We start from the raw sequence: 22,904 nt of genomic DNA, 5'->3' as shown, positions 1-22,904 counted from the left end.
ACACTTGATAGTCCCTTTGCGAGTTAAATTTTCCCCTTGAGACAATATTTTCCCTCAGCACTGCACACTTTGGGAAAATATAATCTCTTGGGTAAAAATATAACTCATGTAAGGATGTCAAGTGTTATATTACACCTCTAAGCAGGCAATATCTGTGTAATATAGCCTCCAAGATCTTGTGACAACAATTAGCTGTACTCCTTTTCACTAGTATCACTGATCACATCTATCCAGCAGGACCAATCAACTCAACACAAGAAAAATTCTTAAGCAGGAGATGCATTTTACATCATCTTCAGGAAGAAATATATGGTCATCTCCACATATAAAGTTGATCTTGATGTGACACAGGAAAATGCATTGACTAAAAGCAATATTTGCCTTCGGGGTGTACAGAGGAATACACACATTAGGCTATGAATGTAAATTGGGACTTCTTAAATTCACTGACTTAGCTGATTGTTCAACTTATATACATAGTTGACTTACATGGAGTTGACTGTTGTTACACATCCAGGCACAACAGACGATATTCATCTCACAAAAAAAAAAAATGCAACCAAGGTTTTGTTATGCAGTCAGCGGTTTGATGTAGACAAAGGCAAAACCAGACACTCTGGGTCACAGTAACAATATCAAAACAAACTTGCCAATGAATTAGCTGACTTTGCTGACCATTCTTTGATGAGATTGTAACAGTTAGATGCTAAAGAAATTGAAGCCTATGATTTCAATCAAGTAAAATGACTGGAAGCAAAGAAATTACTGTAAAAGACAATATTTTCTCGGCATGAAATTTTTGCGAATTGGAGCCGACAGCCTTTTTCACAGCATGAAATATTCGCGAGTTGCCCCTATCATTCAATGCACATAGTGTAGACAAGAACTTTTATGTGCATTTCAATTTCACGAATCTTGAATTTTGAATCTTAGATTTGTGAAATTAGAATGCACGCGAACATTTCTTGTTTTACAGTAGAGTGTTTTCCAATGGCATCATCATTTTTCACAAGTTCTTTCTTGGATAAAAACAAATTTCTAGTATTTTTTTTTTTTTTGCCAAAAATTTTGCAGTCTTTTATCTACAGACAAACTTTGGATAAATTTTAGGGAAATCAAATCTTCTTATTGTTAATAGATCAATTTACCGACATAATTCAAATCTCAGACAGTCGTTTAAAACAGAGGTTGTTTCTGATGACCAGAAAGGTTGCCAAAGCCTTACTTGATTTAAATTAGTGCATGTACCTTAAGCCAATGTATTGTTATGTGTTAAGTAGGAACAGGTGACTCTATAGCTCTTTACTAGGTGGTCTGGGGAAAAATATCTCTACATTTGAATACATTGATAAACCAGCATACAGAAACAGTTACTATCCAATACTTTTTCATGTCATCTGACTGGTGTACATAACTTTATATATATTTTACCGATAGGGACCAAGTAACAAGCCTTTTCCATCCAACTGCACATACTCAACACATCTTAATACTTGGAATGCACTTTGCATGTATTAATTGCTGCTGTCTCAGGCAAGCTTTCTGGTTGTTGGGGGATATCACTATATGGGCAACATGCATAAAATTTGCATAATTTGTTGGTAAACCTGTCTACTATTTGTTTGCGGATCTAGGATTTGAGTACTAGACTAGCTTATCTATATATTCAAGTTTATGCATGGCTTATAAAAAAAAAAAAAAAAATTCCAGAAAAAAAGAAAGCTTGACAGAAGCTTGCCTGACATTGCAACAAATTCACAAAAATACTGGATTGCAGGCATTGAAATGTATTGCATACAGACAGACGGATGAAATTGCTTGTTACTAGTTACTCCAAGGAAAATTATTCCTGACTTTGAACATAATGAATATAATAAATAGCCAGGCCTGTTTAGGAGGAGTGCTGGGTGGGCTTGGGTTGATAGTAGTGGGCGATGTGAAACTGCCCAACATAAAGCAATACTAATATTCTTTTTGTTTTGCAGCCGCGCACCAAAAATTGTGCGAAAAGATCATGAATGCAAACTGAATCATATGCAGGGGCAATATTTTTTTCATATGAATGCCATATTTCGCTCAATTTTTGGCAGTAAAATAGCACAATAATTCACGAACATGTTTTTTAAATGTGCAACATTTCTCACATGCATGGCCAGGCTGCACACTTTGTCTGTGCAATTGTCAAATTAGTCCCACAAAATTGTTATTAATTGACAGTATGAACATCAAAATTTCCATGAGCTACCACTGACAAGAATTTGTTGTTTAATGGAGTTTCAGAGATATCAAATTTGTGATTTATTTGTGGAGAAACAACAAGTTTTTGAGTAAAATTTGTACCCCAAACAAGAGAAACAACAGGGTGTAAGAGGACATATCTTACACGTGAAGGATGCTGGGTATCATAAATGAGACCAGGGGGTATGCACATTTAGTACCAAATTAACACATTCCGATTAGCATGATATTTCAGTGCAGGCTAGCACTCCCTTCAAGAATCATATTCTGTGGTCAGTCCCAGCAATCCAAATTATTGTGCTATTTTGGAAAAAAAAAAAAAATTCAGTGCAACACCGCCTAATGTAAGAAAGATGTTCATAAATGACAGGGATGTTGGTTTACTTAAAAGTACCATCAAAGGAAATTTCAAATGAATCCATATCTCATCATTACTTTTCCTACTTAAAAATAAGTAATCAACTGATTCCCACAAGAAACTTGGTCAGGTTATTTTTGGCAGCATTTGGCAGGCTGGTAGGGGGAGCCAAGATGACGCCATCGATCACCGCTGGTCGGTCGCAAAAAATGAGCTCCTGATTGTCCACGAGCCCGTTGTGCGTTTACGCTAGTTAACGCCAGCGTGCGGTGCAGAACACTCTGGTGGCAAGGACGGGGATGGCATGGGGCGACGCTCTCATCGCTTCGTCTGCTGGTTGAGATGCCGCGGGGCGTCGGCGAACATGTACTTGAGTTTGAAGGCCTCCGCCACCAGGAGACTGATGTCCTTGTTTCCCCAGTTGTTTGTTGGCAAGTTCTGGAGAAACAGCATGGTGCCCTGGGCAGCAGCAATCACAGGAAAACAAGAGGAAGAATGATAAACCTGCTGCATGAAACTGGACTGTGGAAGAAACCTGCATATGCAAACACTTCAGTAATATTCAAAACCATCCAATTATCAGTTAACGGGGAAGGCTAGTAACTGATTAGTGGGAATCAGTGGGAATGCTGGGGGATGATTGCTCCAATCCTTGTGGGATTCATTTAAGAGTACATTATATATCTATTGTTGTGTGAAAATTATTTGCTTCAGAATGGTCTCATATTCAAGTAATGTGAAGTTTGAAGCCCCGTCACTGTACAGACATGCTAACCTGGAACGTCAAGTATCAAGCCAAGTATCGAAAAAATGTATAGACTTGTCTTACATGTACAATTGGATCTTGAATCATTCACCTCGCATGGTAAAAAAAAAAAAATGCTGCTTTTCTCTTGCATCACCTTACATCTTGGAAGAACATCTCAAAATGAAGGTCTTAAAGATTTTCAATCAAAACTTAATCCTTTCCTCTCTTCATATTTAAAACCCCATATCTAAAGCAAGTGTTCACCACTGAAGACCCTGTAGGTGGGATTCATGGGGTGGGAAGGTTGGCCCAGTTCGGACATATTTGAACATCCCCACAACAAAGTGTATACACCTTTACCACTGATCTGTATGTAAGTAATGTAAAACGAGGAATGTTCGCGTGCATTTCAATTTCTTGAATTTTGTGAGAGCCAAGATTTGCGAAATAAAAATGCACATGAAAGTTCTTCTCTACACTATACGCATTGAATGTTAGAGGCAACTCACAAAAATTTCATGCCGTGAAAATATTGTGTTTCACAGTACATACACAGCCAGAGATTGTCAACTGGAGTAGACCATTAGGAATGAGCATACGTTTCAATGCATGTGTTTGCTGTCTTGTGCTTTTCGTGGATTTCGTATGTACCCCAATGGGCAGCAAATGAATTGGACTACCCATGAATCCCCACTCTACGGGTCTTCAAGCCAGTTAATCTTACCCGTAGTTGAAAATGCAATAAGCATGAAAAGGAAAATCAAAAACAAAACAAATCATGGCAAACAAAGTGAGGTCACATGACCCAGACAGATGACTTACTTGAAAGTCTCTCTCCCTCATGATCTTCCCAGCAAACATGACTAGAAGAGCAGCACACACATAGAGATGGAATACTGCAAAGCCTTCTGGCTCACTCTGTTATGGGAAATCATTACAAGCATGGAGATTTGTGTATTTGAGGAAAGTTGATCAATGTGACTGACTTTTGTATCAACTGTACTTCCATCCTTTAGAAGGATTCATTTATATAACAGATAAAATAGATTGCACATCAATCCATCTGTATATAAGTAGTAAATGCTTTGAAGACACTTTTTGAGGTATATATCATATGATTATGGATGCATGTCCCATGACAATGGTGACATAAGTTAAGTCATTCATCTTTTGGGGTATATCTATGCACTCGTTTGTCATTGTGGTCTGTTATGAAATGCCACTACATTCTTTTCTTTATTTGGCCAAGATAAGTTTTTGTTTTGTTTTTTCAGTACAATGGCATGGTTGGTACCAAAATTATGTTCCTTTGTTACGTCTACTCTTTTTTTCTTTCTTTCATTCTTCTTACTCAACTGTCATTCATTCCTTCCTTCCTTCATTTATTATTCTATCTATCCATCCATATATCCATCCACTTCATTCATTCCTGAGCACATTCATATCCTTCAAAACCCACAGAGGCACAAAATTTTGGAGCAGCAGCTTATGGCTAGTCATCTATATCTCTACCCCTTTCATCTATCTGTTTGTGCATTTATACATATACCCCTGTCATCTATCCATTTATACATCTATTCATATAATATCTATCCTTCTATCTACCTATCTGTATCCCAACAACGAGAGTATAGATCAGAGTTCGTTTCTTGAGGCAAGACCCAAATACTCACCATGTACGTGTCCCAGAGGCGGACTGTGCAGGAGAGGGGAAACTCCCTCATCAGCAGGTTGTTCATCCACCTGAAGGCAAACTGGAGGTAATCTAGCTGGTTGTCCATCAGATGCTTGTGCAGGGGTGCTACAGGGCGGGGTCCGTCAGGGAGGGGTCCACATATGATGTAGAGACAAAAAGAAAGCATATCGATGAACAAACAAAACAAACAAACTTGACCAGGAGACATTTCAGCCTATAAAGGAAAAGAATGTATAAAAGTAATGCCTGTTGCTTAAAATGGGCAGAGAGGTGGCTCAGTCAGTAGCATATGTAACCCTGCATCACAAAACCAACAAAAAAGTCACCAGACATGGATTTCTAGTTAAGGGCAGGTTCTGAAAGAGCAGACTTCAACTTTAAAATGATGTATGTCGTAGAACTAAAGTCAAATGGACTCTCCTAAGCTATCTAAATATTGAAAAGAACGCACACACTCCGGAAAAGTGTGAACTGAGAAAAGAGGCTCTGAAGTACAGGGCCTATTCAAGCACTTAATCTTTATACCAAGGCGTGATAGCCATGCTAGCTGTGCAATGAATGGGAACAAAAACAGGATGTAAGCCCTCTTAACAACAACAATGAAGGGATTATCAGATTAGGCTGAAATTGAGCATGCTCTATTAACACATTCTGTCCATGATTAATGCCAACTTTCAAAGCAGTAGATATCCTTTCAAAAGTTATTAGAGTTGAAAGTGAAGAGTGTGCAAAAGGTTTTTAAGAAATGAAAAGGGGCTTCTAGGGCATACCTAATCACATTACTCTACAAAAAAGGGTTGTAGAAAAATTGCTTAAAACACACTTTCCCATTTGCTTTCTGATCTAAAAACTTAAGACTAATGTAGAAGAAGAATAGCTCTTCAGTCAGTCTGCAGCACCCGATAATTCGCTCGTATTTATTCAACTCGTATGCAAGCCCGCTCTACGCTTGCATACGTAATGAGCTGCGTAAGGGGATTTTGTCCTTGGGCTTTCGGCAACAAAAATACACATTATGTTCACAAATTTGGTATCAAATTCAAGAAAAATATGTAAACTATCGTCACATGTTACTCAAATTACTGTAAATGAAAAATATCATAGCGTAATTTGAGCTTGAAAAATGATGAAAAAAGTAATTTGTGCAGTACATGTTCAAGACATCAAAAAGAAATATAAAATTCACCTTGCGTCTCAATGAAAATGCTTTATTTGGTAGTCCATCTCCTAATCTTTGTATCCATGTAAATATCTTGACAATTTGTTGATTAATCCGGTCAGGAACCAGTAAAATATACATCGATGTCAGTGCTGATCAGCTTGAAACCGTGTAATCTCAAGAGTAAGCTCTCTCATTGGACAGCGCTTGCATTCAGCGCTTGCATTACGTCATTACGCTGCCACATAACGGTTTCATGCCACTTGCGGTTTCTTGGCACGCGTGTAGTTCAAGCGCTGAATGCAAGCACTGTCCAATGAGAGAGCTCTTTCGCGCCACTGTACACTTTGTGTGGAGCATACTTCCGGCTTAGGAGTGAATTTTACAGACATTTCAAAACGGAAAAACTAGTATAAATCATGCTTGCGTCTACTTGACTCCAATATATAATGACCATCTAAGTTTCCTCTCTACGAAAAAACCAAAATCAGAAACAACAGTTTCTTAATCCGGTCAGGAACCAAAAAAGAACTTTAGACGACAAAATCTTCTGTGAAAAGCAGGTAAAATTTACGCAAATTCAACTGATTATATTGTCATGATAAGATCCGATGTTAGACGCAAATTTAGTATCAAAATAAAGATCAAAGTCTGGAGAACAATTTACCGTGACTTGTAGCCATGACAAATGTATGTACAAGTCGCTACACTGTGAAAACCATAGCCCTATCAAAGTCTCGCAAAATCTTGCACGACGAGACACCTTTCCAGCGCAAAGATCGTCAACGAGAGTGCTGAATAAATCTTGCCGGATCGGCTCATTAGCATACGTGCTGCGGACTTTCTGGAAATACATATGTATGAAAAATTAAAGACTGACTTGTTTGACCCATTTCACTTTTTTGAGTCCTCTTGTAAAATCAATTGGTGCAACTTTTTTGTTAGTTTTGTGATGCCTGATGATATATATCTACCTGAGCAATGTTGTGTCTTAGCATATTGTTTCCCCTAGTAAGAGGCAAAACACTCCGTACCTATGGAAAGGACATTAAATGAAGGTCCCTCGTGTGAGAAAGTCCCAACCCATGCAAGTAAAAGATCCCCCCTTCATTCATTTATAACAAGGAGCAGGATGTATTACCCAGCACAGTGGTCCAACCAACATACCCACAATGCATGCATTACGGCACCTGGGGTCCATTTCAAGAAAGTCTTATGAGAGACTTTTTGCTCATAAGACACACTCACGAGAGACTTCATGAAACAGATTTTACTTCTCACATACTTGTAGTTACATATGAGCGACTTTGGCCATTCTGAGATAAAAACTTCTGTGTGATGACTTCATTAAACGGACCCCTGTTCAGTTAGTTCCATGCAGAACATTGGGCAGTATTCCAGATGAAGAAGAACAAGAAAAACATTTCACGCTGATTAAGTTATCCAGAGACTCCAACTCTCCCGCTTTCGACAGGAGATCTCCCGCCGAAAGCCCACTTTTGCTAAATCTCCTGTTCTCCCGCTTGAGATCTAATTTCTCCCACCCTGGCTCTGTGTCTCCCGCTTGAAATGATTTCTTACTTAGCGTCATTGTATGTTGAAAAATAAGCCTTAGATAGCACGAGAGAGCATCTAGAACCCTAGAGCTTCCAGGGCCCTTAGGCGGGCCCTGGACCCCGGCCACAAGGAACTTCGCTCTCGTGATGAGAGCACATCAAGTTGGAGTCTCCCGTTTGCTAGGGGTTTCAGACGGGAGAATCTCCAGATCAGAAGGTGCTTGGGGTTGGAGTCTCTGGTTATCTTTTTTTTTTTTTTTTTTTCATCACGTCTGGTTGCAAACTTGAAGCACAAATCTGCAAAACGCAAAATGGAGTATCATTTTCATTGCTTTTGGCCACTATTTTGCATATGTGCCGTTCAAGTCATACAGAACACTCACCATTTATCCTCTGTATAAGCTCCTTGAGTTGGGCCACCTTCAGCTGAATGCCCGGCTGTGCAAAGGTGTAGTTGTCTTGGATGCCGTCCAGCAGCTTGCTCATACACCAGAAGCTGTCTGCTTCGATCTCCCGCAGGGTCTCCTTCGGCAGGCTGTTGATGCCCTTGTACTTCTCCACCGTCTCGATGTCTTGGCCACCTGGTGGATGTCAAGCAATTGACCAGTTTACCAACGCAATTCAAACGTCATTCCTCTTTAATTTGATTTGACTTGATTTATTGCGTGTCTTTACTGCCTCCTCGCATATCTTTATAATCAAGGTTGTTTCTGACAACTAGAAATCTTGACCAAGGCTTGCCCAATATTACAACAATATATTTGGCGCAATATAATTTTAGATATATTATTATCATTTTAACAACATTATGACATCTACCTGTTGATGCATTCAAGCGAGATGTAAGCGGGTATCAATATTATAGTACGAACAAGTGAAATTCACAGCTGGTTACTGTGTTCTCAGGGTAACAAATGCAATGCTTTTCAATCCACTCATTTTGAAAAGTTAGGTCAATCTATCTAAATGTATCCATTCATCCATCTCTCTGGCTGGTCTATTGAGCAGAGGAACAAAAGTGGAATGCAGGTGTTGTTAATGAAAAATAGTCTGCCTGGGTTCAACCTTTGGGTTGCATCTTCAGAGCATGACTGCTAGTAGCATGGTGAAACACTTGCTGTGCATTACTGCAGTACTGAGTACAGTGCACTCCCATTATAACGAACACGGTTATAACAAAATTCCAGTTACAATGAAGTAAAAATTCAGGCCGGAACATTATCCATCCTATGTCTTTCATTGTGTATCTGTTGGGTTGTAACAAAATTTTGATATAATGAAAGAAAACTGCCAGTCCCGAGGACTTCGTTACAATGGGAGTCCACTGTACCTGCATGGGCTGTGCAATTTTGTATTCATGGTTAGGCTTCTACCACCCTCGTACAACAGCAGACATGCTACAAAGTCAGGCTGCATCCCCTTTACACGCAACTCCATGTAAGGCTACAAACATAACAGCTTTGTGTGCAGACAGCCTGCGACAGAATTCTTTCTGAATAGCTGGCAAAGCGGTTTCAACACAAATCTACCCACATGCAATGTATCTTGCCAAAAAAGGAAATACATAGCAGTTGTAGCATTCCTACTCAGGAAATGACAGTGCTAGACATTTCACGACAGAGCATTTATGCTACCGTCATGTTCCCACAATGCATAGTAACATTTAAAGATATGTGGCAGTACTTTGGATGCTTTTACTCACCAATGTGCTCTGACAAGAATACCACAAAGAAGGGTGTGACAAGGTCATTGATGCCCTGGACGTATCCGCTGGCAGGATGCTTCAGGGCCCAGATGTAGAGTATCCTCTCAAATATCTGAGGAAACAAGAAAAAGAGCTGAACTCAGTCTTCATCTCTGGACAGTACAATTTTGGAATTCAAATTCTGTCCATAGTTGGTGAATGCACCTTGGTACATTGTTTCACAATGACAGCATTTCAAATCACATTTTCTCATAACTAACTATCATTTTACAATTCTCAATACTAGGTAGATGAAAATCTAATCAGTCCTCAAGATTTGTGTTGATGCAGAAATTGCATCAAGAATAAAAATAGTAACATACAGTGACACTGCATTACCCAAAACAATGCATGAAACTACCATGCATAGAGATGACCTATTTAACCCTAATCAGGCTGGGCTTTTTTGGCTATGCTATATCTGGGGGGGGGGGGGGGGGGGGGGGGGGGCGGATTCCGCCCCCCCTTCAGATCTCGCCTATGGAACGCGCGATAGCGCCGAAAATCAGCACACGCGACACCCGCGACGTATTCTATCAAAATGTATGGTTGCTTTCTCCGAAAAATTTTTCTTATATTTTATATTAATTAATTATTGTAATTTAAGCATAAAATCAGTTTTGGGCTCTAAATCACTTATTAATGCTTCAATTAAGCTAATTTCTTTTTAAAAATGTTTCTTGTATCATTCTTTTGAGAAATAGGATAAAAAAAAGTCTGTATCGAAATTAATTTCTTATGTATTTTATTGTTTTTTGAATTTCTTATGTATTTCCATGTTTTTTGACCTTTTGTTTTTGTTTGTTTTTTGACCAAAATTTGTCACAGACACTTTTCAAAGCATTATTATGCTAAAATAAATTAAGTTCGGCCATTCTACGTGAAGATATGAATTTTTATGTGAATTAATTGAAAAAACACAATTTGCATTGGATTTGTACACAAAATCACGTTTTGGAGCAATTTTGGGGTTGACAAATTTTTTTCGAACAGGCGTCGCGTCAAAACGGTATGCGCGGGCGCAACAATTTGGGTCTCAAAAGTTGCACGATACTTGAAAGAAAAAAGTCATGAAACATCGCGGCGGGAGCTTATCGCGTTGCGAAGATATTGCGCGAAACGTTGAGGGGGGGGCGGATTCCGCCCCCCCCCCCCCCCAGCCTGATTAGGGTTAAAAGGACTTTGAGTCTAAGATTTTATGCCAACAATTCATGACCGTACACAGCATTTACTGTATGACCTGGAATAAGCGTTCAAATGAAAGGTAGGTCCTGCAGACTTTCACACTACCTAGAAAACTGTGTTTGGCTGCTTTATTAGTTTTTTTCTTTGCCCTACCCCCATCCCGACACACACAGGCACATCACATGCAGTATAGAAACTGTAGCAACTGCAATTGCTTATTTCAACCAGTTCAAACTTTCACAACTTTTCAAAAAATTCACAGGGCATGTAGATTCAGAGTGACTTTATCACTAGAAACATTGAACTCGAGACCTATGCCTTGCTTACAATCCAGTTACATCTACATTTCAAATAGCTATAAAATTATAATACTACTCTCCCCCTCAAAAAAAAATGAATGAATAAATAAACAAATAAACAAATAAATAAATAAATAAATAAATAAATAAATAAATAAATAAATAAATAAATAAATAAATAAATAAACAAATAAATAAATAAATAAATGAACAAATGCATAAAAAGGGAATAATATGTAAATCAGTGCTTTTACTGTACGTGCCCTATTGCAGACATACTCGTTTGCACAAATCTTTCAGTTTTCATTTGTAGTCAGTGCTGGCATCTTTGATTTGTACAATTACATGATTGTATTGAATGCATGACTTAACATTTGAAAATGAACTCACCACTTGAACAACTGGTTCTTGAAACAGTGGTATTAAGGGGTTGGTCCTTGGAATGTCAATGTGAATCTGAAAGAAAGGAAAATAATACATTCGTATTCTTAATAGATATACAAATTAACCCTTTGAGTGCTTTGAGTACCAATAGGCAAAGAAAACTCTATTGCATTGTACACACTTTCCAAAGTCCCTGGCACAGAAAGGAGTAGAGAAGAATTGGCAGACACACCTGTTACGCATCCCCCAAATTTACTGTCACTTAACAATATCATTACTACCAACTGATTGATAGCTGCATTGGCAATATTGATTGTGGTTGACAATTATCTTGGCATTTACAATTATCCAGAATAAATTCAATATTAAAGGTTCATCAAAAAAGCTTCAACACCACAACTTTACTCAGGTTTTGTTTCTTTCTTCTTCTTCTTTTTTTTTTTTGAAATAAACCTCTTAAAACAATAGTAGTCAGTACAATCACAAATTATGTGCAACTAATGTAAAATCACAGCATCTCTCTTTATTCTTGCTGCAAATTGGCAACAAGCATGAGAGAGAATAGAAGACATGCTTTAACAACAACAACAATAAACAAAAACAAAATGATGAAAATGAAAATACCTGGTGGAACATATTTTTGTGTTGGGCATCATGCCTGGTCTCGTAGTACTGATCTACAAAGCCAAAGTACTCTTCACGTTTTCTATCTAAGGTGGATTGTCTACGCTCTATATTGGCTGGTAGGTACCCCTGGAGAGAATAAGAAAGAGATAAAGACACAAAGCATTACATAGAAGTAGGCAACAAATAAAACAAAAATGATGACAAAAATAAACAATGCAATTATAGGGCTTCTACTTCCACCAGTAGTATGGCTTCCTTACTGTATTGCTTGATACATTGCCGGTCAAGGATGATAAACAAAAGAAGTAATCAAAATGTTTATAATACAACTGTAGGTTGTAAGGCATGACTACTCTCTGGCACACATATATGTTTTCTTTTCTGACACTTCATTAAACATTTGGCACACTGAAGTCCCACATCTTTTTGTCTCTTCCCTTGCTTCTGCTCAAACTTAACACTTGAATAACAAGAGACCCGCGGGTCTAGCGCTCACCTGAGTATCGCAAGTTCACCTTTCACGCAGTCACTAATCTAAATTATTCACAGCTCTACCAAAATTTGACCAGGCATTCTCCAGTAGAAGATGAAAATGTACAATAAGGGCCCAAATTTTTTAATATTCCTTAATTATTGGGGCCCCCTGGGGCCCTCTGGGTGAGGCATGGTGCCCATTTTGATAAATTTAGATCCTGACCCCCTAGGGATGCTACCTGCCAAGTTTGACGAAAATCTATCATGAGGTTTTCAGGAAGAAGATGAAAATGTACAATTCAGGCCCCCATTTGGACCTTCCCAACCACCCCCCCCCCCCACCCCTGCCCCCAAGAGGGGCACCCCTGGATCTCCTATGAACAAACTCAAAACTACAGTCATTAATGTACTCACTCATAGTATTATCTTAGCTCTATAACTTCTGATTCTACAGAAGATCTTTAAAGATTCCTTCATCTTGGGGGTTTGGGCCCCCCTGGGGGCCCCCTGGGTGAGGCATGGTGCCCATTTAACAAATTGAGATCCTAACCCCTTAGGGATGCTATCTGCCAAGTTTGGTGAAAATGGGTCATGGGGTTCTAAAGAAGAAGATAAAAATGTACAATTTAGGCCCCATTAGGACCCCTCCTCATCCCCCTCCCCTGGGTCCCAAGGGGGGCAACCCTGATTCTGCCATGAACAAACTTGAAACTACGGTCATCAATGTACTAACTCATAGTATTAACTTAGCTCCATCACTTCTGGTTCTAGAGAAGAACATTTTTAAAGATTCCTTAATTGGGGGGGGGGGGGTTTGCCCCCTGGGGGCCCCCTGGGGGCCCCCTGGGTGGGGCATGGTGCCCATTTTAACAAATTGAGATCCTAACCCCCTAGGAATGCCACCTCCCAAGTTTGGTGAAAATGGGTCGTGGGGTTCTCAAGAAGAAGATGAAAATGTACAATTTAGGCCCCATTAGAACCCCTCCCCACCCCCTCCCCTGGGTCCCAAGGGGGGCACCCCTGATCCTGCCATGAACAAACTTGAAACTACAGTCATCAATGTACTAACTCATAGTATTAACTTAGCTCTATCACTTCTGGTTCTAGAGGAGAAGATTTTTACAGATTCCTTAATTTTGGGGGGTTTGGGCCCCCTTGGGGGCCCCTGGGTGGGGCATGGTGCCCATTTTAACAAATTGAGTTCCTAACCCCCTAGGGATGCTACCTGCCAAATTTGATGAAAATCGGTCCTGGGGTTTTCAAGAAGAAGATGAAAATGTAAAAAGTATACGCACCACGCACGACGCACGACGCACGACGGACGCCGGACGAAGGGCGATCGCAATAGCTCACTTGAGCCTTTGGCTCAGGTGAGCTAAAAGGCAGATTTGTAGGGGTGACGTTTCAAAGGGATTTACAAGAAGGCACTAGTTTTCATCGCAATTCAGGTTCAGTTTAACCATGGAGCTAGTAGCTCTATGGTTTAACAGAACCATGAGCATCACCACAGCTCACAAGCACCAGTGCAGCTGTGACCTCAGAAGCAGAATCTAACTGCTTGAGCGTTAACAACCCCATGCTCGCTGTGCTACAGCTTCAGCATGCAACAGCATGCACATGTGTAATGTCTCACTGCCATGTGTACATTCACACTGTTCCTTGATCACACTACACTGCTTTCGATTTTACATAGCTATGAATTTAAACTTTGGACAATTTGCATGTACAAAATATTTTACATCTCTTTTACCAGTGAGCTTGGCAGTTCCTTCACTGTATTACTAAACACTTGACAGTATACTATCCTTTCACTCAATACACGTAGGAAACAAATGTCTGATGCTGCATTTCTGCATCAGATTTCACAATTTCATAGTGGGTCCACATGAAAGGAGAATAAATGGCAGCCCCCTTGTCACTTCTGCTGTTGAGCTGATATCGCCACATGTGCACGGTCTTTGTGCGACTTAAAACACCCATTCGCTTGAACCTTTCATATCGAATTAAAGCCGTAGAACCAGCAGAATTTTTTTCTGAGGTTAATCCTCCTTTAATCATATTATTTCTTGATAATGACAGCGTAACTGTCAAAACGTTTGCATGATTGACAGCATAATTTAAACATTATTATGTAGCTAAGTTGGCAAAGTTCAACAATTTTTCTTTAATTTTATTTATTTATCTTTTTTAAACAATTGAGTTCCCACAATGTTAAGCAATGTCTTCAACAGTACTTACTGACAGGACCTTCCAGGCTGTTGGACGTACTGTTTTCGGTATACCAGCCCAGCTGTGTTTTCTTAACGTCTCTGCAAAAATACAGAAAGCACACTCGTGTTTCAGAGCATTAATGATTGGTTATTTTAGTCACAGAGATTCTACTCTGCCCACCACACGGGGAATCACTCCATGTACAGATTAATAAAGGCATGTATACACAGATGGACAGCCATGTTCCATAAAATGACCTAAAACAGCATCACAATTTCTAGAAAGATACCACAAATACAAGTAATCTTATATTAGGCATCTTACTGTATATGCCCAAATATTTCGCAAGGTTTTTATATTTGCGAATTTTGCGAGTCAGATGCCATTCGTGAATTTAAAAACACACAAAAATATTGACTCTGATCCCGAGATGAATGTGATGTGCACGTATACATTTCTCCGTTCAATACTGTCCCCCGCGACTGCAAATTTAACCACTTAGTACAAACTTGAAGTTTTGATTCACAAAAATTTAGACTCGCTAAATATATGGTGTATACAGAATGTGAATTGTACAGAGCTTTATATGTCATAATGACTAAAGCATCACAGATATAATGTCCAAAGCCATACCTGCATAGAAAATAATTTTTGCATCAAAAGTTCCTGACTTCGCATTGCATTCAAAGATGAAACTGTATGGAACTTGGCAAGATTTGCAAAAGAGAGCCATATAACATTTCTATAATTGTGATTTTTTTTTCCCCCATTACCCCGATAGAGAACATGTTGTTAAGAAAACTGCAAAAGGGTGATCTGGCTAGACAACATCCTGGCTGAAGTTCAAAGTCTAAGAACATTTTGGCACTGAAAATGTGTCAGATTTCTATGTAGCTCGCTGCAATGTCTCCCTTTATAAAAATATGCCAGCTTTAATGCCTCCGGCATGCTGGACAGCATCTAAATAATTATCTTTATTTCATTCAAATATATAGCAGAAAAAAAATGTTCCTTGCTTCCTTTTCATTTCTGTGATAGGCTATTAGAAATGAAGTCGGCCAATCTTCATATCGTTGGAAAGCTTTGAAAGTCTAAAGATATTGATACTATCAAAATCACATAAGTTTCTGTCCAGCCACTTTAGCAGGTCCTAACCCGTAGAGGATGAGCTATTTTTCTATTACACACATTTCTCATAGACACCGCCTGACTATACTCGGGACTAGTCTTTAACAGGTTAATGACCGGTCATATTTGATTTAAAGGGACTGTACAGTAGTGGTTGAGGTGGGGATTCATGTTTTGAACATTCCTAAGTGAGATAATGAGAAACCTCTTATGAAATATGAAAGAGCATGTGATTTTAAGAAGGATTCAACGTTTATTTGATGAAAATTAGTTTTCAAATGGCTGAGATATCCCCAAAAGTGATAATAATAAAAGGCGACATGCCCCAACTTTATTAGGATCTCTTTGTTTCACCTTGTTTTTGGATATCTCAGACATTTCAAAACCGATTTTCATCAAATAAACTTTTGATACCCCTTAGAATTGTATGCTCTTTGACATCTCATAGAGTGGTTTCTGAATATCTCACAAAACGTTAAAAGCTAAATCCTCACCCCGACCAGAACTGTACACACCCTTTAATGTATCCTTGTTTGCAATACGGCTTACAAAATTGTATATCACAGTAAATCAACCTTTAACATATCAAAGACTTCAATTTCAAAATCAATCATAACACTGTAAGTGCGTTACCCATTTCCATGTTTGGTGCTGACAGGACAACCCAGAACTTGGCAGTCTTTTCATCCTGCTTGTTTGTGGGCACTGTTTCCGTGGAAACACGGATGGGGGTGGACGGCCGCGGAGCCTCGAGGGTGTCGAGATGTGATCCGCTCATGTGCTGTGCTCCCGTTGAAAATTGTTGGGATGATCGTTCTGCAGCTATTAACTCCGGCCTGCCAGGTGAATGTGGCTCTGTGAAGTAAAAAACATAATATACTCAAGCAAAATGTCATATCATGCCTGTAATATGCCTTGATTTTACAGAAGAAACACCAAGAAACTTTTTTATGTTGTCAACTACATTGGCAGAATCAAGCTTAACCTACAATGTACACACACACACACACACAGACTCACTGAACAAAATGCAAGGTTTGAGAACAAGGATATGCTATAAGGATCCCTGGACTACTGACTGCATAGAACTTGACATTTGTTAAGGAAATACAGTTGGTAAGAACAAAAAAATCCCTGGAGTTTATTCAATCAGATAATATACACGCGTTTGAAGAGACATAACTGTAATTTTGAGTAAATCAATTTACCACTTAACCTATTGTGAGAGAAGGACTTCTTATGACAGAAAAGGGAAAATCATTTGTTAGTTTACCAGAAAGGAACTACTATTTAATAAGGCAACATCATTAAGCTACTCTCTATGAATGATTTGCTTACTATCTAAGCTTCCAAGGAAGTAGAAATTTCACCTGTTTTTCATATTTTTCATACCTTGAGTGTTTTGTGATGAAGGCACATTTATCTTCAGCGCTTCTCCTTTTGTAACTGCGGCGTTGCTTTCCTCTGAGCGTTCCTGTGAAGCCCTACTGTCCGACGACAATCTCGACCTCTGACCTCTCGAGTCCTGTGCCGGCGCCTGTCCCAATGAAGACATCTGCGCCTCGAGCGACAGTTTTCTCGTGGTCAAAAACATGAGTTCGTCATCGTTCACTTCCCAGGCATCTGAAGTACTGTCGTCAAAGTCGGCAAAGGAGTCCTTCTTGTGTTTGGACTTACTGGGGGAGTGGCGCCCCTTTGGTTGCTGCTGTATGACGTCCACTTGAGGAGACTTGGAATGGACTGGCTTTATGCTGTCATGGCAACAATCAAGAGAGTATCACAGTCATGGAATTGTCACAGGCAGATGACTACTTTCAAAACTTAAACACTACATCAAAAATAAATGATTAATATGGATTTATCTATAAAAAAAAAATTGTTTTCCTACATCATCCCAAGTCTCTCCTTTTGCATCACTTTGGTCTGTTTTGTACTATCAAATGTGGTAAAAAGCAAGGTATTTCAACAATCATGCACTTATTTGTGACCCGCCACAACAAAAGGATCCGAAAGTCGCAGTAATGTATGTGCTATCACTCTGGATAATTCTAGCATTAAAAAATTATTTTGCTCTTTTACTGCATTCATATCATCTCAGATGGCACTTGAGTTCCAAAGTCCACTTTCTAAATTTGCATGCATAGGCAAGGTGTGACATAAGCACTAGCCTGATAGCGGGGGGCAAGTGAAAAATAATAGTCGGGCAAGTGTTTTAGAACAATGAGAAAAAATGCTTGCCCAATCTGGGCAAGCAAAGGTTTGGGGGCGGGGTTCTGTACTCCCCCCCCCCCCCCTTCAAACCCATGAAGTCAACCATACAAACAGAAAATGACTGTTTAATGTGATGCAATACACTTTAATTTCATTTCAGCAACTTTCCAACACTTAAAAAATGTATGTAAAGAAGTCCCCATGCAATGCAACATTTGATCAAATTAAGTTTGTTATTCCAATGTGTTTAAGCATGCAAATCAATGTACCTGCTGTTTGTTCAAATGATGAATGTTTTTATTAAGCTCTTTACTTACTGTAGTAGTGACTTTCTATGTCATTTTCTTTAATATTTCTGAACTTTCTCTTTGGGCATGTAAAATTCATGCTTATCTGCTAGCTTGACTAGGCAAGCTGTAAAAAAAAAAAAAAAAAAAAAAAAAAAAAAAAAAAAAAAAAAAAAAAGGTTATGTAGCACCCTGACAGGTCATAAATCATTTAATGTAAGCCATCATGTCATGAGTTACTTGCCATGCAGTGGATTAAAAAACAAATTTAAATAAATGTACTGTCTGATGAGTGCATCTTCACATCCAGTCAGCAAATTTACTACTTTTAGTTTGGCAAGACGGCCTAATCATGTAGTAATGTATCATTGCTATTTCTGCAAACTGTCTTTTCACTGTGTAGTTACAAAACTATGTATGGGGTTAGGGTAACTGCGATCAGCCAGAATACAACTGTGTGAAGGAGCGCCCCGGGGTTAGGGTTAGGGTTGTCACAACGTACACGTAAACACATGACAGGTGCATAGGTGCTAACCAACCAACGGCAGAGCAGTCAATGGTGTCATGACACAGACCATGGTCAAGGCCAACAAGACTGTAGTGTCCCATCAGTGATAAAGAAAAATTTACTGGTGAATGTCTAGTATTAAACTTTGGTACCCTATAGGGAAATTACACTAGACAGAAAAATATGTCTGTCTGGAGGAGCATTTTATCATTTTTTGACATTTACGGCTCTCAGGAGGGGATTCTGTGAAGCTAGACATAGACAGTCTCCGTGGAACATATCCCCGACGACAAGATACAGACCGATCTGTCGCTCAAACTGTGTGTACACTGTCACTAGAGCCAGAGCAGAGGCAGAGGCGAGGTCACGCCAAAATAACTGAAAACGTGAGCTGAGATCCGGCATACGATACAGCTGTCTACATTCAGTGCTTATACAATTTCGTACATACGATACATAGACAGAAAAATCCGTCTGTCCGGAGGAGTCTTTTATTTTATTTTTTTTTTTTTGACGTTATTGCTCTCCTCAGGAGGGGATCCGTGAAGCCAGACGCAGTCTCCGCAGAACATATCCCCGATGAGCACATCGCGATAGGCAGACCGATCTTTCGGTCAAGTAGATACACATACACTATATTAGTGTTGCCCTACTGTTGGAATGATACAATTCAAATTGCAAGTGTGGAATGATGCTCTGTGGTCATATCATAACACATGCTGGCAGCAAGCAATACTCTGCAGTAGCTGCACATTTAAACACATAAAATTTTACTAATTAGTAATGGTAAAAGACTGTTTTAGATTGTGACTAACGTTAAAGTTAAACTGTTTTGTTACTTTTTTAGCTGTTGATGTTTGGCTTTGTCCCAGGCAGTGCATTTTTGTTGATAGATGTAGGCCTAGATATCAGGACATGTCCATGCGTTATAACAACCAAACGAGGTTGGCTGACACTAGTGACAGTGACAATTCAGTGACCAGCTCATCGAATATCAACATTCATAGGATAGCCAACCAATAACATTCACTGCACGACTGCAATCCCGTGAAATGCAATGAATGGGAACCTGCGCCTGCGGTACTGCGCCTGCCTACACTACAAGACAACGTTTACACTTTACAGTTTGCTTACCTTCCGGGAACTTTACTCGAATTCTTCTTCCAGTAAGAAGTCTTTTTCCCTTCGATTTGTGAGCCGTAGCCTGCATTGACAGCAGTAGCAACGCCAGGCTTCCCTCCCGCCGCTGCCATAGCGAAAATCTTACGATGTTGGAAATATAAAGCAAATCTCAGTTTCCTTTACGATGAAGCCGATGGAATACACACAGATAGGACTATCACTTATGTCTCTGGACAAATTCAGCTCGCCATCAAAGACTCTTTCTATGCGAGTGTGCTACGTAGCGAAATCATGGGCCGATGTAAATTGTCAGAATGGACCTTTCTCAGTCGTTTGCTATAACAATCATACTTATTGTACGTCCACACGAACCGCCGTGTACTTCTATTCACTACAAAACGACTGGACAAGAATCTATCACCTGCCCTTTACGACTTCAACAATCCAATGGGTCAACTCTGCAGTGCTCCCCCACCTCCCTGGCAGAACATTCGTGGTACCACCTCTCCAGTAAAATCTGAACCACAAAACCATGTTTACTGCAGTGAAAGAAAAAACAACAACAACAACATATATAAAGTATATGTAATGAACATGACAAACGTAATTAGAATGCTTTAAATGCACACTTACATCTTAATTCACATGAAATTCCATGAATTTGTGTTTGCAGAAAAGAAAATTAATATCAAGATTTTCGAATAACTTCCCTTCAAAATCACCCGTGTCATTGTTCTTGAGGACGATATTTCGTTTCTCTTCTACAGCATGACACTTGTCCAGTCTTCGCATTATGTATATGCTTTTAATTATATCTTAGGGTGTTTGATAAAAACATATGGAAAATAGGGGTATCTTTAAAAAAAAAGTTTTCATTTATACATATTATGGTTTGTGACATCAAACATTGTTTTGAGTATAATCATGATATTGACGTCTTTAAAAATCGTTCTGCCGTTCAATGAATTACTATTCATAACAGCCTTCTTTGTTTGAGGTTGTTGCAGTAGTAGGAGAAGCCTGCTTTATTGAAAGTTCATTGGCAGCCAGATGGCTGAACTGCAGAAAAGTTTCTACATTTCCATTTGAATAACATTATTAATCATGCACGATCGTATACTTCAATTAAAATATAAAACTATAATACATTTATCATGTAAGTACGTTAAACTAAGTGACACATAAGTCAACAAAATTTCAAAATAAGTACACTTGTATACATATATGATGCAACTGTAGGGGGCCTACAGGCATATTTATTCCACAATCATAACCATATCCATATATCTCTATGTATATGTATATGTTATGTATATATTGAGCAAAAAAAAAGAAAGAAAGTAAACACTTTTTCAAATTTATATTTCTCATAGAATCTATGACTAAAAGTTAATGCAGTACGTACCACATTAAAGGTAATGTTTAATAAGTCAACAAAAGGGAAATTAAACAAGTTGTCATTCATGCGTGGGTGCTCTTCAATATAACAATAAGAACAAACAACAAATTTCACACAAAAGAAACATGAATCAAGTTAAAAAATAAACATTTGCTCTCTATAGATACCCTGAAAGCTCAAAAGATCAATGCAGGCTAAAAATGATGAAGGAAAATGAAGAATCTTCTGTCAAATCTAAATTTAAATGAAATAAGAGAAGAAGCAATAATAAAAAAAATGGTAGAAATTTGAGTTGTTGTTGTTTTATTTTGTTTTTTCAAATTAGGAAATTGTTAATAATTCTTGGTTCTGGAATTTGTCTGATGAATTGTTAAATTACTAAATCAAAAGAATGAAATAAAGAAATTTTGTTCATTTAATCATCTATACATAACTCCCTTTTATATGCGGAAGTTTGAAGTGACAGAAAATTCTTATTTCCCGCCCCTTTCCCACTTTGTTTTTGTTAGAAGTTATAAAGAGATAAAGAGAACGAAAACATATTTTTTACTTTTTCCTATGGATACATGACTCTCATTGTGTTAAACTGTTGTTGTTGTTGTTTTTTTTTTGTCATTGTTATCATGAAGGGCACTTGCAAATGAAAGAGAGCATATAAATTTTTGCACTTTTTACTTTTGTGCCTAGAAGGACAAAACGAACGTGTTTACTCATGCGTTTGATAAAGTTTCCTTTCGTACTAACCTACTATATAGCTTGATAGCCAATTGATTTACCTTTAATAAGGTATATAATACATTGATTTTATTCAAAATCTTCTATGAAAAATATGAACTCTAAAAAGTGTTTACTTTCTTTCTTTCTTTTTTGCTGAGTGTGGGATATATACAATGATGTGCGTGTGTGTGTGTGTGTGTGTGTGTGTGTGTGTGTGTGTTCATGATCACCTTATCTTTTATACAAATGTTCTATATGTTATACATCTCTAAGTTACTGTTAGGATAAGGTATAGTTTAATTGGGGTTAATCTCAATGGTGCCCTCGCCCATGATTATAGCATTTTTTTTAAAGCAAACTACGGGGAGATTAAGAAGATTAGGGGACTCGCTAACTCTACCCATAATAGGTCAAGAAGATTAGCGGTAGGCCTATTATGGGACTCTTTGTCTCATTACTCTCACACATGCATGGGATTAAACTGTAACGTACGTTATATCACGATATACACTATATACGGAAGGCTTGTCAACCCCATGCACGCCATTCATCATGCCGCTGTGTTAAAAAGAAATAAATTAATAAAAAAAAAGACTATACCCATGATAAATTATATACAAATACCTGATCGCAATTCCGCCCGTGTGTATTACAGTATACCCCTCTTGACACATTAGATTCATAAACGGCACAGTAAATGTTCACATAGCCTTCTCCATTTAGAGTAACTTGAATGAGGAAGGAGTTAAATAACCTATATTATCATCGTGGTGAAAGCTGTATTGGAATATTCGAGGCTCCCTGCATTCCACCCTTCCTCCGGGAAGACAGACAAACATACATACATACATAC

At 38.6% G+C, this 22,904-nt stretch overlaps 1 protein-coding gene across 1 annotated transcript; it reads right to left on the bottom strand.

Annotated features, from left to right (window-relative positions):
• Positions 1-272: 272 nt before the first annotated feature.
• On the bottom strand, positions 273-20,129 carry LOC140239193 (TBC1 domain family member 22B-like). Its single transcript, XM_072319077.1, has 11 exons — positions 19,948-20,129; positions 17,200-17,558; positions 16,441-16,662; positions 14,707-14,777; positions 11,992-12,120; positions 11,374-11,439; positions 9,458-9,572; positions 8,139-8,336; positions 5,018-5,145; positions 4,167-4,262; positions 273-3,055 (listed from the first exon to the last, which is right to left on the bottom strand). Exons 1-11 carry the CDS (start codon positions 20,064-20,066, stop codon positions 2,915-2,917), a joined length of 1,644 nt encoding a protein of 547 aa, XP_072175178.1. The 5' UTR covers positions 20,067-20,129; the 3' UTR covers positions 273-2,914.
• Between the last annotated feature and the right edge of the window lie 2,775 nt (positions 20,130-22,904).

Source organism: Diadema setosum, chromosome 2 (genome assembly GCF_964275005.1).
Source record: "Diadema setosum chromosome 2, eeDiaSeto1, whole genome shotgun sequence".
Taxonomy (NCBI): Eukaryota; Metazoa; Echinodermata; class Echinoidea; order Diadematoida; family Diadematidae; genus Diadema; species Diadema setosum.
The sequence above is the reverse complement of the archived record's forward strand: the minus strand, read 5'-3'. Positions and strand labels throughout refer to the sequence as shown.

What these genes read in the sequence shown, in the direction of transcription:
- LOC140239193 (XM_072319077.1), bottom strand. Translation starts at nt 20,066, where the DNA reads ATGGCAGCGGCGGGAGGGAAGCCTGGCGTTGCTACTGCTGTCAATGCA. An exon ending in AAGAACCAGTTGTTCAAGTG is followed by an intron (nt 9,573 to 11,373) that starts GTGAGTTCATTT and finishes TTGTTTCCTCAG; the next exon opens with ATATTTGAGAGGATACTCTA. An exon ending in ATTCTTGTCAGAGCACATTG is followed by an intron (nt 8,337 to 9,457) that starts GTGAGTAAAAGC and finishes GACATCCACCAG; the next exon opens with GTGGCCAAGACATCGAGACG.